Source organism: Petaurus breviceps, unplaced genomic scaffold (genome assembly GCF_028583685.1).
Source record: "Petaurus breviceps papuanus isolate PSGF00001 unplaced genomic scaffold, PetGlider_PUasm1.0 90574, whole genome shotgun sequence".
Taxonomy (NCBI): domain Eukaryota; kingdom Metazoa; phylum Chordata; class Mammalia; order Diprotodontia; family Petauridae; genus Petaurus; species Petaurus breviceps.
The window spans coordinates 1,457,090-1,474,576 of record NW_027187277.1 but is presented as its reverse complement, the minus strand read 5'-3'; the positions used below and the strand labels follow the sequence as shown (position 1 = coordinate 1,474,576).

At 38.0% G+C, this 17,487-nt stretch overlaps 1 protein-coding gene across 1 annotated transcript in view; it reads left to right on the top strand.

Moving 5' to 3' along the window:
* Positions 1-17,487, top strand: part of PHEX (phosphate regulating endopeptidase X-linked) — a 303,310-nt gene that overhangs the window by 264,659 nt on the left and 21,164 nt on the right. The window contains exons 18-19 of the mRNA XM_069063406.1: positions 10,102-10,228; positions 16,434-16,499. Of these exons, the coding sequence (XP_068919507.1) occupies positions 10,102-10,228; positions 16,434-16,499 (193 nt within the window). The remainder of the gene's footprint in view (positions 1-10,101; positions 10,229-16,433; positions 16,500-17,487) is intronic.

The following is a 17,487-nucleotide window of genomic DNA, read 5'->3' as shown; positions in this document are numbered from 1 at the left end:
TTCCTTCCTTCCTTCCTTCCTTCCTTCCTTCCTTCCTTCCTTCCTTCCTTCTAAAAAGGCTCAAAATATTGCAAAGTTTCTTTTTTCACAATGTAGAACTAAATTATAGGGAGGTAACATCGTATACTACAGTGGTTCTTTCAACAACAGCCATGAAAAATGTGTTGCGAAACCCCAGGATAATTTAATATACTATTTTTAATACTCCCTATTACTCCATAATTATTAATGGTTAGGGCACTTTGAAATAATTTTTAGTATCACTTTGGACTATTTAGAAACACTAAATTGATCTACAGCTATAGCAGATAGAGAACTATCAGAAAGACCTTGGTTTATAGGATTGCAGAGCTTGAAGAGACTTTTGAGACCATCCAACTCTCATCTTACAGATGAAGAAACTGAGACCCAGGGAGATTCAGTGACTTGTTCAGAGTCACACAGGTAGTAAACATCAGAGATGTAATCAAATCTGATGTTAGGCAAATCCTGGTTGTTTGATCCTGTCCAGGTCATCTGTCTTGTCAGTGCCCCTGGGTCATTGTCTAAGACTAAGTTGCAGAATAGTTGCAGCTGCCTATACTTAATGGGATCACAGGTCCAGTCTCCCATAAAACAAAAGTAATGAAATATAAATATGAATATTGTAGTTCTACTTATGATTGACTCTAGAAATTGAGTGGGTGGGAAATTTCAAGAAGGTAAGGGAAAGGGGGAAGGGAATAAACATTTAATAAGCATTTAAATTGTGCCAAGTGCTGTGCTAAGTGCTTCACAGATATGTCATTCGGTCCTCACAGCAACACTCTGAGACAGGTGCTATTATGATTACTATTTGGCAGTTGAGGAAACAGACAAACAGTAATTAAAGTGATGTTTGAACTCAGATCTTCCTGATTTTGGGCCTAATGCTATATTCACTGTACTACATGTTTTTCAAATTGGAAATTGTTGCTGTTGTTGTTTGTCCTTTGTTCTCGTAGAGGACCAGTGATGTCATGAGGGTGATAGCTTGACTTGTACCTGAACTGGATTGAAGGGAGGCAGAGTTGTGCAAAGTTTCACTCTCTCTTCCAGAGTCATGGAAGTCCAGTGGCAGGAGGAAAATCAGAATGACTGGCTATGAGCCGGGATGCAGCAGATGATCTTGATCTTTCTAAATTAAGGTCTTTGCCAAGTCTCAGTTTGCTATTAGTTTACTGTATAATCAGTGTAAATATGTACATGTACACATAAAAGATAATAAATTCAGAGCTAGAATGGGTGCTAGAACTAATCTAGTCCAACCTCCTCATTTTGTATATGAACAAACTAAGGGTCAGAGAAATGAATGGATGTGTCTGAACTTACATAGGAAACAAGTTGCAGATTTGGAATCTGAGCCAAGGCCTTTGACTTCAGACCCAGTACTCTCTGTACTCCATTACACTGTAAGGCATCATGGACTGTCTTGGCAAGTCAACCCACCACTACCACCTTGACTACCATGTCCCTTCAGATGCCAGTGGAGGCATCTCAGGACCCTGAGCCCAAAAGTAGTGTCCTCCAAACCACCAACCCAGATGTGCTACTACCATGTCCTCATCATCATCATGAAGGGGGAAATCATGGTGAAATCATGAGAAATCACCTTCCTTTCCATAAGTAGCAGCAATTGCTGCTCAAAGTGTGATCAGCAGGTAGATAGGTGCAGGAACCCTGAGAGGCACAACTCTAGACTACCAATCCTGTATCCAGTCCAGTCCTCACAGCTCTTACATGAGGGAGGACAAGGGTCCAGCTATCCCCATCAAATGCCAAGCAACTGCCACTCATAGGGCAGGCAGGGCAGACTATCTGAAAGAGGGACAGGACTAGCAGCCTAGCTCTCTGAGGGGGAGAAAGGAGGCAGCATGTGCCAGACACCACCATCTTTTTGTTTGTTTGTTTGTTTTGAGAGGGGAAGGTAGGGCAATTGGGGTCAAGTGACTTGTCCAGGGTCACACGGCTAGTCTTTTGTATTAAGTGTCTGAGGGCAGATTTGAACTCAGGTCCTCCTGACTCCAGGGCTGGTGCTCTATTCACTGCGCCACCTAGTTGCCCCAAGACACCACCATCTTAACTATTATATCCCCTCAGACCCTGATGGAGATAATCCAGCACCCTGAACCCAAGAATCCTGGGAATAGAATAGTAATCCTTCCAACCCAGTGCCTGTAACCATCATCCTTTGGAAGCAATCTTCATGGAGACACGGCCTGGCAACTGCTCCTGTAGGTGCTATACCCACATCTTTTGTAGACCCAGAAAAGAAAGTTCTTGACACCAAAGTTCTTGGCACTATCAAGTGTTTTGATATCAAAAACTGATCAGATTTGACCAGTGGAAATAACATTAAAGAAGAGACATTACCATCTGCTTTAACCTCTGTTCCTGAAGCACCATGGGACCTTTCTATTTGACTTGTGACTGAGACCTTCCATATATGTCATGTCCCATGTTAGAAAGTGTGCTCCTCTAGAGTAGGGGATGCCTCACTTGTGTATTTATACCTCCAGGGTTTAGCACATATTAAACACAATTATATATTCATTGATTTATATAGACATATATGCATATTTTCTGATATTTAAATATAACTACAAAGTTACCTATAACAATATCTAGTTCACAGGATAATAGCAATAATATGTAGCCATGTTTTATATATTTAGTATTTTGATGGCAAAAAGAATTTGTAAATAATTTTATGTGTATTATCTCATTTGATTGCTGTTTGCTTTCAAAGAGGACCAATGACATCATGGGTGATTTGTGCATAAATTGGGTTAAAGTGAGGCAGAGTTACACAAAATCCTCAGCCTCATTCTCTCTTCCTGAGTCATCAAAATCCAATGACAGGATGAAAGTCAACTGGTAATGACTTCAGATGTTCAGAAGTTGGCATCTGTAATGCCTGACCAAGCTCTAAGCACTCCAATCCATTCAACTAGCATTTATTAAGCACCTGATATGTTCCAGGCACTGTGCCAAGTATGAGGGACACAAAGAAAGACAAAAGACAGTCCCTTCTCTCACTCTACTCACAGTTTAATGGTGGAGACAATATGCAAATAATTATGTATATATAAGATGTATACAGGATAAATTGAGGACAGTCTCAATGAAGTCATGAAGAGTAAGTATGACTGAGAAAGGCTTTGTGTAGAAGGTGAGACTTTGGTTGAGACTTGAAGTAAGCCAGGGGAGTGAGGGGGTAGAGATGAGGAGGGAGTGTTCTAGGTATGGGGCACAGGCAATGAATATGTCAGGATATGGAGTGTCATGTGAGGAACAATAAGAAGTCTAGTGTTCCTGAATAATAAGAGTGTATGTGGTGGGGTAGGGTAAGGTATAAGAAGATTGGAAAGATAGAACGGTTCCAGTTTATGAAGTGTTTTAAAGTTCAAACAGAAAATTTTGATCCTGGAAGTGATAGGGAACCACTGAAGTTTGTTGAATAGTGAAGCTACATGATATGATTTGCACTTTGGGAGTGTAGGATGGTCTAGAGTTGGGAGAGACTTGAGGCAGGAAGGGAGGCCAAGGAAAATGAACATTCAGAAAAGATTAGTAGATTTAGCACCTAAGAGATCATTAGTGAGTTTGGAGAGAGAAATTTCAATTGAATGAAGGGGAGTAAGGGGGACCTGTGGGAAAACAAAATGTACTCTGTCTACTCCACCAGACATTGTACTGGGGATGCAAAAAAAAAAATTTAAATAGTTCCGGCTTTCAAGAAACCAGACTAATATCGGATGAAAAATGCATGTGTATAACTAAATAAAAAATAAGAAAATACATAAGTGGGAGATGAACACAATGATACTTAGCACAGTGCCTGACACATAGTATGAGCTTAATAAATGTTTCTTCAAGGCACTGGAAATTAGAGGGAATCAAGAAAACCTTTACATATAAAATGGGTGTGGGAGATCGAGTTCTATGTTAGGAAGAGTAGAGTAAGTTTCTCAGGAAAAGGAGTGATATATGAAACTAGAAAGGTAGATTGGGGCAGGGTTGTGAAGTTTCTTTTTTATTTTAATATTTATGCTTAATTTTAACATTCATTTTTAAAATTTTGAGTCCCAAATTTCCCCCCTCTCTCCTCCTCTCTCATCCATTGATAAGGCAAGCAATTTGATATCAATTATATCTGTGACATATCAGTCATGTTGCAAAAAAAGCAAGAAAAAAGAAGTGAAAAAGTATGTTTCAATATACACTCAGAGTTAATCAGTTCTGTCTCTGGAGGCGGGTGGCATTTTTTATCATGAGTCCTTTGGAATTGTCTTAGATCATTGTATTCATTAGAGTAGTTGAGTCTTTCCACAGCTGATCATTGTTACAACCTTGCTGTTACTATGTACAATATTCTCCTGATTCTATTTGTTTCATGTAGCATCTGTTCATATAAGCCTTCCAAAGTTTTTCTGAAATTAACACAGTTGTCATTTCTTATAGTGCAATAGTGTTCTATGTGAAGAATTTCAAAAGCAAAACAAAGGAGTTTTACATTTCAACCAAGAGAGCTTAGTGAACCACTGAGATTGATTAAGGGAATGAGGCACTATTTTAAGGATGGATTAGAGTGGGGAGAGTCAATTAGCACCTGGCCACTGCAATCATCCGGGTGAGAGGTGGTGAAGAAATTGTGGCTGTTTATATAATGAGAAAATAATGTATAGAGAGATGTTATGGAGGTATAAATGAAAAGATTTCATAATGGATTGAATATATAAGGTGAGAGAGAATCAAGGGCCAAGGATGACATTGAGATTATGAACCTGGGAGACCAGAAGAATGGTGGTATTCTTAACAGAAATGGGAACATTTAGAAGTTTCTTGGATTTGGGGAGAAAGGGAATGAGATCTGGTTTGAACATGTTGAGTATAAGATCATAGAATGCATGCTTTGGAACTATAAGGGATCTTAAAGGTCATCAAGTCCAAGCCTTTCATTTTGTATAGGAGGAAACTGAGGCCCAGAGAGACCACATGACTAGTGGCTTGTTCAGTGTCACACAGCCAGTGAGTATTTAAGGTCACATTTGAATTCAGGTCTTCTTGACTCTAAGGTTAGCACTCTAGCCACTACACCATACTGTTGAGTTTGGAATATTTATGGAATACCTAGTTTGAAAGGTTGTTCAATATACAGTGAAATGACTTGCACAATTTACATATAATAAATAGCAGAATTGTGATTTAAACCCATACATGTCTTGTGGATCCAAATCTAGTGATCTTCCTACTATATAATGCTGCTTATCTGTTGTTTTTTGTCCTTCATTTTTAAAGAGGACCAATGACATCTAGAGTTTGTATCATTTCATCTCAGTAATACACAAATGTCTTAGGTGGCATGAACAATGAATTAGTCTTGGAGGTGAGATAGCTCAGATCTTGATTTTTCATGCTCCTTTTTTGATAGTGACTTAAGTACACAGTCCCCAAAAGGTCACCCCACATGAGACATTGGTTATTTATTGACCCAATTTATTGATCTAACCCAAGTGGTTGGTAACAACCCCCTTGCAATTGCCATTATTCCCCCTTCTTTGCTACCTACCTCAACCCTTTCCTATTCCCTTCCTCATCCCCTCATAGCTCTCCCTGCCTTCTGAGGTGACAATCATTCAGTGAGAAAAACTCATTGAAGTGATGTGCTAATAGGGGGAAGGCTCTGGGTGCTTCTCAGACTTTTTCTCTACTATTACAGGTGACATCTAAAAGCAATAATTAGTATCTGGTCTCTATTATATAATGTCATCTAGATTAAATATAATAAGAAAAATAAATGAAACAGTATAAATGAAGCTATTGAAAAATCTCTCTGGTATTAACTTATATACATATAGTAGTATAGCATGACTTTTTTATTTTAAAAATTTTATGAAAGTAGCTTTTTTTGCAATACTAACCTCTGGTCTACCATAAAGACCTTTAAAGACCATTTTGGTCCAAATGTCTCATGTTATATATGTGGAAATTGAAGCTCAGAGACACAAAGACACATGCCCAAATTTAGGGCTCTGATTGGTGGAAGATTTAGAATCAGAACTCAGGTTTCCTAGATTCCTAACCTAGTGCACTTTTCAACTTGTATTCTTCTAGGAGCCCTGTAATCATTGAATTATCTCTTCATATCCTGTTTTCAAATCAATATATTTTGCTTGTATGGAGAACATGCTTCCTTATTAGTGTCATTTAATGTTTTTTACATCTCTTCCAAATTGTCCTTCCATTTCTGTGCCTTTGTTTTCCCAGTTAGTTATCTTCTTTTTGCTTCCTGGTGAGATTAGCCACTGTGGCTTCAAGTTTTCTGTTCTGCCAATTATATTTTCTGTGCAGGCCACAACTTCTATTTTAATAAATCTGATTTCTCTTTGAGATTATTCAGGAATGTCCCTCTCTGATTCTGTGTTCTCTTAGGAAACCACAGAGTCTTCTGCCTCATTGGGTGTTGTTTCATTTTCCTTTCTTTTTAAAAACTTATCCATAGGTTCCTAAACTCTTTTACCTGTCTGGAGGTCACATTTCCTTTTGCTATTGCTATCTCCCTATAATGGTAATGGGAATATGAAGAACTTTCCTGCCCTTTAATAAGCCTAAGGGAATTTGAAGACCTTCCCTGCTTTGAAGATATACCCTGTCCCCTAATAGGCTGAAAGTAATCACATGGAGCTTGTGCTGGAAGGAGTTTGCTGAAGGGTAAACAGAGCCCAGAGGAAACTGGGAGGATGCATCCAAGGGAAACAGTAAGGCTTGTGAGTAAATGTTGGTTTGTGGGAAGGCTAAAGGATGCTGTAGTTCTCTGTGCCATTATGGCTTATTAACTTCTTTGCTACTATGATTGAATTGACTGATTGGTTTTGGTATTTGGTTTTCTGGTGTCTAAATAAATGTTTTGCTTCTGTCTTCTATATGGAGAGTCTGTTATATTTTGTTTTTGAGCACTATGCAGGTATATTTATAGTGACTGTTGGTGCTGTGAATATTGGTTGGTGATGAGGGTGGGATCACAAAATATCAAACCCCTATTTAGAGTCAGAAGGGATTTAGAAAAAGAAATGGGTATCCCAGGATAGGAGGATTTACCTTATTCCTCCCTGGCAAGAGAGTGGTCTAAAAAGTAGGCTCAATGAAAACTTGGAACTGAGGATATAGAAGGGAGAATTTAGAAATTTAGAGATTTAGAAACATGTTTGCAAAGAATACCAATAAAGCCAGGGAGAAAGCTGGAGGTAGTTTATAGAAGGGTCTGGGTTTTACTAACAGGTTACCGTATTATGTGTAAGAGCAGTTAGACATGGTGGGAGGAGAGGACACATCTGAGAGAGACAGTTAGGCTTGTGTGTAAATGTTGGTATTTGCCACCTGCCATGACAGCTATGCCCGGATGTTTACAGTGGCCATTGGCAGTGTGAATATTGCATTGGTGCTACACTCCCCTGCTGGTTTATCTGTTTATGCTCAAGGTTTTTACTTGAGTTCTCGTCTTTCTAAGATGTTTGGTAATTTCAGTCTTTTTTTTTCCCTTTATTTTCACCTAATACTTCCTTTCTGACTCCCTTTCCTCTGATAGTGGTTTCTCTAGGGCCTGGATCACAAAGAATCTTGGCCTTCCACTATGTTGGTCAATTAACAGTTCACAAATTTAGGTTTCCTCACTAGATAACTTTTGGGGGGTGGGAGGACAGAACTGGCCGGGTGGTGGGCACTTTTCGTCAGGGCTATTGGAGTGCCCACAGAGCCACACACAGATGTGTCTTGTCCCATTTCCTCTGTTCCTATATCCTCTGGCCAAGTTCTGATGTGGCACACAGCATTGCCATACTGCTGTCATGCCCTGAGCAAATTTCTTCTGTTTACATTGCCAGAGTGCTTGGAGAAAGGGAGGGGTCATGGAATAGAATTCAGTTCTATTGAAATTGGGTAGTTATGCATCCCTGCTGCTGGTGGGAGAGGGACATTAGTAGTTAGAGGTTAGCTTTTTCTTGAGTTTTTACCTTCTTTGGGTTCTTGGTGTTCTAATCTGTGGAGATGACTGACATTGCTTTTTGTCTTGTGCAAAATTCCTATTTTGGAGAGGTTTGAGAGATCGTGGGGATTGAAGGAAATGCCTACTACTGTATCTTGTTGACTATGTGACTTCCAGTATACTTTTCACTATACCATACTACAGTTATTGTAATAGTGGGAATGCCACTTCACAGTGACTTTGCATGGTAAACACTCAAGTAAATATTTGTTAATTGAATCATTCAATTTCCTTTGTATAAGAAGGATTGTGTCTTCAATCCAAGAGGGAAGAAATTTGGGGACAAGATGGTTGTTGTGGATACCTTATTTGTGGTATTTAGTTTTACCTCAAGCACTTTGAATGGCTCAAGTTAACACAAATATTTAGAGGACATAGTCATTCTTTGTATCATTAAATCTAAACCATTAAATATCCATTTGTTTTCAATAGGGCACTTGAGTCTACTTCAGATGCATTAAGACTGATTTTTTTTTTCCAAATGGGGAAAGGATGAAGAGTTTATAAGTGGAATGAAAAAATGTCCAAATAGTACATATTTGGCTATAGGTCTATGTCTTACAGTGATCTCCCTTTACGGCACTTTAATCCCCACTGGTTACTGGGAAGGGATGCCTAATAGAGACTCAATGTGCCTCCCAGTTCCTGGAGACTAGAAGAAACATATTACTATAGAATTGAACCAGGGTCTGTAGTGCAGCAGAATGGCCAACTCACTGGGGCTATTCTTTTGGATCCTGTGGAAATTTCACTGGTTGAATGACATTGGTTCTCTGTCCTGTGCAAGTCACATTAGGTAAAAGCACAATATCCAGAACTAACTAGACTGCTTGCAGAGGTAAACAAAAAGAGTAATAGCTGATATTTTTATAGGGCTTAAAAAGTGATTGAGTTGGAAGGTACCTTTGAGGTCATCAAATATGAAATGATGAAACTGAGACCCAGAGAGGGAAGTAATTGATTAAGGTCACAAAGGTAGGAAGGCACAGAGGTATGAATAGGGCCTATGACTCCAGATATAGTGTTCTTTAGAGGCAACTGGGCAAACAGTGGATAGGGTGCTGGCCTGGAGTCAGAAAGACCTGAGTTCAAATTTGACCTCAGACACTTACTAGCTATGTGGCCCTGGGTAGATCAACTAACCTCAGTTTCCTTCAGTTTCCTCATCTGTTTAATGAAGATTCTAATAGCATTCACCTTTAGAGTTGTGAGGATCAAATGAGATAATAATTATGATCTGCTTATGCCTGGCACATATTGATAACTTGACAATTCCTTCCTTCCTTCCTTCCTTCCTTCCTTCCTTCCTTCCTTCCTTCCTTCCTTTCCTTCCATCACACAAAGGCTGATCCTCACAAGAGTTCCTTGAGGTAGAGTGTTAACACTACTTTGGGAAAATGATGAAATTGAAGAAACTGATACAGGGAGATCAAATGTCACATAGTTATTATGTAGTGGAACTAAGACATAAGTCCAGGTCCTCTGCCTTCCAAATCTGTACTTTCCCTATTACTCTTCTGGGTTTCTACCATTTTTCTTCATTTCTATTATTTTAAAGCTATATTCTACATCCATTTGGAGAGAGGATAAAAAAATTAAAAAAATTCAATTTCCTCTACAACCTGCCACATTATTTCCAAACTTAAACCCAACATTGGAGAGAAATAAACTTACTGCCTTCAGGAACTTGGCTACATGGAATTGTTTGCTGGAGACTTCTCTCCCTAGGCATACATTTTGCAAGCAAACATAGGGCTCTGGGCCACCATACTTCTGACCTTGCTTTGTCCTTGTCTCTGGCTATTCTCACTCTGGGACACGTTTGCCAAGGTTATGCAAACTCAGTCGTTCTGGGCAACTAAATCACAGCTTTCCATAAATCAGGAAAATGGTGTGTGTGTGTGTGTGTGTGTGTGTGTGTGTGTGTGTGTGTGTGGTGGGGGCTGGAGGTAGGCTAGGGATGGGTCACAAAGAACAGGGAAGAAATTAGCTTTATTATGTAACAGCCAAATTCTCTACTTTTTTTTTTAATTAGGCAGAAAATATGATAAGAATGGCAACCTTGATCCTTGGTGGTCTACTGACTCTGAAGAAAAGTTCAAAGAGAAAACAAAATGTATGGTTAACCAGTATAGCAGCTATTATTGGAAGAAAGCTGGATTAAATGTAAGTAAAATTATGGAGTTTCAAAGCCCAGATGATTTTTCCTATGTGTAATTTCCCCATTTTCAATGACAGTTGATCATATAATGAACCTATTGTTTACTTGATTATATTTTATCACCTACCTCCCAGGGTTGTCTTGAGAATTAAATGAGATAATAATTGTAAAGTGCTTAGTCCAGTGTCTGGCACATCGTAAGTCCCATGTAAATGTTAGCTATTATTGAGAGTAATGGAAAGTAGACAATCCCCAAACACAGATAATTAGTAGTTTTTAACATTTGCTAGTAAATTATATGGTATGGGAACTGGACTTGTGATTCATTTAATGTAGGGAAATTCTTAGTGAAGAAATTCCTTCTGATACAGGACCCTTTTTTTTGGCAACTTACTTTTTCATATATATATATATATATATATATATACATACACACACATATGTATATATATATTCATGTGTATATGTGTATTTACGGAGAACTATTTCTTTTTCAAACTTACAGTTAATAAGGCTTTATTTTTCTTTTATATCCCTTCAATTGTAGAAGAAAAAGAAAATTCTTTTAAACAAATATACACACACACACACACAGCCAAACAAAACAAATTCTATGAATCAATGGGCATATCAGTAGTATAGCCCTTTAAAAAAGGAAGTAGTTTTTATTATTTTCAAATATATCTTTAACCTATGCTAACAGTTAAGGAACATTTCAAATAAACACATTCACTGTTCATGTACAAATGGTGCTGCGAAATTGCAAGATATTTCTGCTTTCTTAAGTAGGTTAAACATTAGCAATCTTATTTACACAATTAATTTGCTTATCAAATCCATATTCCAAAGGTCAACTACAGGCTAGTTCTTGCGAATCATAATCAATTCTAAACGAATGGCATTCAAAACAATGAAGTTTTAGTAGATACTTTGATTATCCTGAAAATCAAAATAGAGGCAACAACTTGACCCCAAACTCCGGAAGACTCTTTGAGACCCTGTTTTCTAATCTGTGCTACAGGGATAAACATACTTCTTGTTGCCATTTCATAGTGTTGTTGTGTAAATCCAATAAAACTCTTTGACAACATTAAAATGCTAAATAAAATATTGACGATGGTGCTGGCACTGATAGTAATGGTGATGATGAGGGGCAACAATATAGTTGAAAGAGTACTGACTTTGGAGAGAGGCCTCAGCTCACATTTTCCTTCTGTCACTACCTCTCACTGAGAGTAGATAGGCAGCTATATATTTGTTTATTAAGGTTAGAACTTGGATTAATTTGGTTCCTTTGGACTCAGATATATTCTCACTTTCAGGAACTCAGCCTTGGGCTTTAATTTTCTCTTCTGTACAATGAGGGTTTTGGACAAGATGGCCTTTCTAGTTCTAAATCTATGATCTTATGATTATAGAAACCCCAATTTGTTGCAAAAGAGGAACTTAATTGACAGGTAGAGATGGTTTTTCATTTTTTTCTAAGTAGTTCCCTGATGTATCCTAACTATGTGACTATAAGTCTGGAAATAATAAGTTTACTTTTCATTACACCTTCTTGCTCTATCTGCCCTCTGGGAAATATGTTAATGGGGAAGTAGAAGGTAAATGAGAAAATAAGAAGCTGGGAAAAATCTACAGACTGGTTGATCTACAAGTAAACAATATAAAACGGTGTAGTTATCAGTCACAACTCAGAAACAAGGATAGCAGAGTGATCAATTATTTACCAAACTTATTTCACCCTGAGCAGAATATCAAAGCTAATAATTTCTTATCAGTGCCATGTTTCTTTGTTATCTTTCTACCTTGTAGTCCCTTTCCCACACAGTTGAAAATCTTAGAGATACTGGTTGGACTGGTGAAGTTAGAGCATGATATTGTGGGGATGGGGACAGAAATGTATGGAGCAGGCAGCTAAATGGTGCAATGGAAAGAACTCCAGGCCTGGAGTCAAGAAGACCTGAGTTCAAATCTGACCTTAGACACTATCTGTGTGACCCTGGGCAAGTCACTTAACCCTGTTTGTCTCAGTTTCCTCATCTGTAAAATGAGCTGGAGAATGAAATGGCAGACTACTCAAGTATCTTTGCCAAGAAAACCCCAAAAGGGTGATTCTGACACAACAACAGCAACAGTCATCTATAACTTACTTGACAGTATGAAAATGCTTTTATAAGAATACAACCCATATTCTCAAAGAAACACATTTTATTTTCTGTCAGTGGTTGTATGTGTATACATCCATGGTGTTATTAGGGAGTAGAAGGATAAAGCTTAATGCAGGAGCTTTTATGTAGAGAATGTAAAACTATTTACCATCCCAAACTATTCACATTATAAAATTTCATCTTATGTTGTAAATTGAAGTTTATCCTATTTTCAGAAGACTCTCAGCAAAGTTGAGAGTGGGTGTTAATATTAGGGATGACAGAATCAGAATCCAGAAAAAAATTCTGAGATGCTAGAATGATGAATTGAATCCAACTGGATTAGCTTTAGTAGAAATAAATGTAAATTCTTGCACTTAGATTAAAAAAAAATCATCTGCTGTAGAAGTAAATGATGGGGTCATAGTTACATGGCTAAATTGCAGTTCATATGAAAAAAAAGAACTGTAAGTTTACAGTTGTGTGACAGGACGAATATATACACACAAGTACAGACACACACACACACACACACACAAAAGTTGATGTGATTTTTAGACCACATTAAGTGGTATGGTGTCCAGAATGAGAGGGCCAATAGTCTGACAATATCCTGTCTTTGTCAGACCTCTCTGGGCTTTTTCAGCAATTCTGGATACACTGACAAAAGATAACTTATCCAAAGAATGGCAACTGGGATGGTTTCCACTCTTTTTTTTTTTTGCTTTTTGGAGGGCAATTGGGGTTAACTGACTTGCCCAAAGTCACATGGCTAGTAAGTGTGTCAAGTGTCTGAGGCCATTTGAACTCAGGTCCTCCTGACTCCAGGGCCAGTGCTCTATTCACTGCACCACCTAACCTCCCCTGATTGTTTCCATTCTTGAAACCATGCCAGAAAGGGGTAAGTTGAAGCATCTAGAAATGTTAAGACTAGAGAAGAAAATACTTAAGAGGACATAATTATGGTCTTCAGTATTGGAAGGATTTATCTCATGGAAGAAAGATTGTTTCGCTCAGCAGAGAGCATAAGTAGGAACAATGACTGGAAGTTGCAAATTTAGAGGGACAGCAAGGTGGTGCAGTGGATAGAGCCTGGAGCCTAGAGTTAGTAAGATCTATGTTCAAACCTGACCTCAGACACTTACTGGCTGTGGGACCCTGGACTAAAGTTACTTAACCTCTATTTGCCTCAGTTCCTCAACTGTAAAATGTAGATAATAACATTATTGTGAGATAATATTTGTAAAGCACTGAGCACAGCATAGCAGACACGGAATAAGTGTTTTTTTTTTTTTCCCCTTCCTTATAGGAAGACAAAGTTTTTACTTAATATAGGAAAAGGACTATTCTACCCATAGAGCAGTAAGAAACAAAAAGAGCTGCCTGTTCCAATAGTGAGTTTTCCATTACTGGAGGGTTTTCAGGCACAGGCTGGCTGCCACTTACTGACATTTTGTTGAGAATATACCAGATAATCTCCAGGGTCACCTTTAACTCAGAGAGTCTTTGAGTTTGAAGGGTGTTTGTTACTGGCAGGTTGGGAAGGACAGTAGTTTAAAAAGAAACAAAAAACATCAGCCTATTCAGAGAAATAAAGTTATTTCTGCCTCCACTTCATTTAGTGTTCAGCATTTATGGAACACTAACAATATATGTAGAGTCAATGTGGTGTAGTAGAAAGACATAATTTTAGAGTCAGAGGGCATGAATTCAAATTCTGGCTCTGATACTTGCTATTATATGACCTTGAGCAAATCTCTTCCTTTCTTTGACTTTAGTTTCCCTAAATTGTAAAATGAAGGTATTCGACTTGATGGATGTTTTCCCTCCCTCCTCCTACCACCTCTTCTAATCCTCCCCTCACCCCCCATGTCCCTTAACCAATAGTCACAGATTATACTTCATCTGAAGAGTCATTATGCAGTTTTTGGTCCCGGTGAGGAGAGAATGAAAGTATTTGTGGCTGACACAGCACAAATTCATCTCTGCAATGGGAAAGCTAACTCAAATGATATAGATCTTTTTCATTTTTGCATAATGAGGATAGGATTTAGATTCATTTGATTCTGTTGGACTCTAGCATGTGGGTTTTAGTTTCAGGAGCCTAGCCCTAGAGTATCTTTGACTTGAAAAAAATTCAAAATATTTTCATCCAGGCTAATTTAATGTTCTGATAAATAACTAACTCTCCATGATTATAACTGGGAACAAAATCTTGCTGTTATTAAATGGAGAGCATGGTACACATGTGATTGATTTCCACAAATGTTGGAAACTTCTGGTTAGTACTGTCTACTGTTTTACCAGCACCTAGAGCAGTGTCTGACACATAATACACACTTAATAAATGTTTATTGAATTGAATTTATTGAATTGTCTGTCTAAGAATTGTCAACAGGCAATCACAGCTTCATGAAACCTATATGAAAATTAGGTTTAATACAAAAGAAGTGAACGTACATGTGAAAGCCTAAGCCAGAGCAAAGAGTTCACAATCCATGCAGAAATTTGCATTTTTATTTCACTACAACAAAGGAAGGAGGAGAAAACAGAAGCCTCTTTCTTAAAGGGTGAGAGGAGAAAGGTGCAGTAAAGGTGGGAAAAGGACAAAACCCCTCCCAAAGGGGAGGAGCAAGGTGATGGTAAAAGCAGTATTCTTTTTTTTTTTTTTTGCTTTTTGGAGGGCAATTGGGGTTAAGTGACTTGCCCAAGGTCACAAGACTAGGTTGCTAGGTTTGTGTGTGTGTGTGTGTGTTAAGTGTCTGAGACTGGATTTGAATTCAGGTTCTCCTGACTCCAGGGCCGGTGCTCTATTCACTGTGCCACCTAGCTGCCCCAAAGCAGCATTCTTTTCTCTTGGGAACTGCTAGACCATGAAGATAGGAGGGTCTTCTTCCCTACATGGGTCTCAGCTGCACACACAGTTTCTCAGCATGACACAGACTGACTGGTACCTGTCAACTTCCAGTGACACACATGGAGTCCAACTTGGGGTGCAAACAACAAATTATATCCACTTGGGGAGGGCTGTTCAATCTTGACATAGTCATGCTCTGGATCCAGTGTTTCTGAAAAAATGTGACACCTCAAGAAGACAGGTTAAATTGGATTCAGGGCAACAGAATTAATCAAAAAGATAAATGAAAGGTGATGGGTAGAACTACCCGTACTGGAGAGTGGTAGAGTCAGGATGATGTGGCTTCAAATTCTTCTTCAGCCTTTATGACTATATTATTGCTATCCTCATGACTGTGGGCAAATCAACTAACCTTTCTGAGCCTCAGTTTCTTCATCTGTAAAATGGGGATAATAATAGCACCTACCTCACAGGATTGTTGTTAGGATTAAATGAGATAATAGATGCAAAGACCTTAAAACACTATCAATGTGAGCTATGTTGGAAGGGCTCTATTTGATTCCCTCATTTTACATGAGAGGAAACTGAACACAGAGAGGTGATATTCCACCCAATTTACCGAGCTAATAAGTAGTAGATCTGGGACTTCAATTCTAAGGCTTCCTGGCTTCTTGAGTTCTTTTCAAATTGCCAAGCTGCTTCTTGCTTTAAATTCTGGAAGAAAAATTAATGGAGGTTAAAGGTTGGTAACCTCTGCAAGCTCTGTCATCTTTGTATGCTTTGTTAATTTGTGGAGAACAATGCACACCCACATTCAGAATACTATTTGGATGATCAACTATAATTAGAGAATAATCAGTCTTATTGATATTCTCTTTTCCCTTAAGTCTAAGCTTCTTGATGTTTTGTTACATTTTATTTTAGCCTATTTTATCCTACAAAATTGGCATGAAGGCGAGATTGGGGAGGGGGAAGCAAGGCAGTAGCATGAGAAGACATAAATTATTACACTGAAGAGTACATTCCAAGGCTTAGTTTGCAATCACAAAATATATGATGACTTACTTTGATTTATTAGACATAATTTTCCCTTTAAAACATGCCTACCTTGGTGTTTGCTTTAATATATTGTGCCTTAGCTTGAATGATAGTTGACTGTGAAGCTGTCTAATGGGATCCTTTTTTCCCCTTCCTGTTTTTTAGGTGAAAGGGAAGAGGACATTGGGAGAAAATATTGCAGATAATGGAGGCTTGAGAGAAGCTTTTAGGGTATGTATTATAGTGTTTTCCATGATGTTTTAAAAAGTATTATATGAAATTTATACAGGTGTGCCGAACTTTATATGTATTCTGAAGATGGTTGCCATAAAGAAAGTTTACTGGATTGTATTTTCTCACTGACTTCCATTATAAAAATGTGTGTGTGTGTATACACATACACACATATGAATGTATACATATACATATCTCCATATAGTCTTGGCTTCTGGTACAAAATCATAATTAACAATGATATATATTTAATGGATAAGGTAGAATTTCCAGGTAGTACATTAGTGGTAACATTAAAAGTATAGTTAAATATTGTTCCTCCATGAAAGTCAGCCACAATGTCATACTGTGTCATTGAGGTGACTCTGGATTCTCACAGGCTTCTATTTCCTTTTACTAGCAGGTTACAATCTCTGTCACATCCTCCCAAGCTGGAAGGACTTCAAGTAGAGGGCTAGAAACAGAGTATAAGTCTCTTGTCAGAGCTAACTATTAGAGTCTAGATAATTTTAGAGATATTCATACCAGAAAGTTGCCCCTCCCCTAGTAAAACCCTTTTTCTTGCATAGTAATACATGAAAGAATTTCTACTAAAGTATTAAGGGGTTGTGATCTGTATGGGAGTAGAGGGAATAACCACACTAATGAAATCAAATAAAAGCAAATTGTATCAGAATATATAGGGATAGGGACTGGAACTATATTCATTGATATAGAGGACTTCCAGGTGAGGGAATCCTTATAACAATTCAGATTGGCAGATTCTCTACTATTCAAAGTTTTAGAAAGTAACCTAGAGCACTGAGAAGTTAAGTGACTTGCACACAATATATATATATATATATATATATATATATATATATATATATATATATATATGTCAGAATAGGACTTAAACTCAGACCTTCCTAGCTTCAAGTTTTGCTCTCTATCCACTAATCCATCCTGTTTCATTAATAGTGTTATATTGCGTTAAATACCTCCA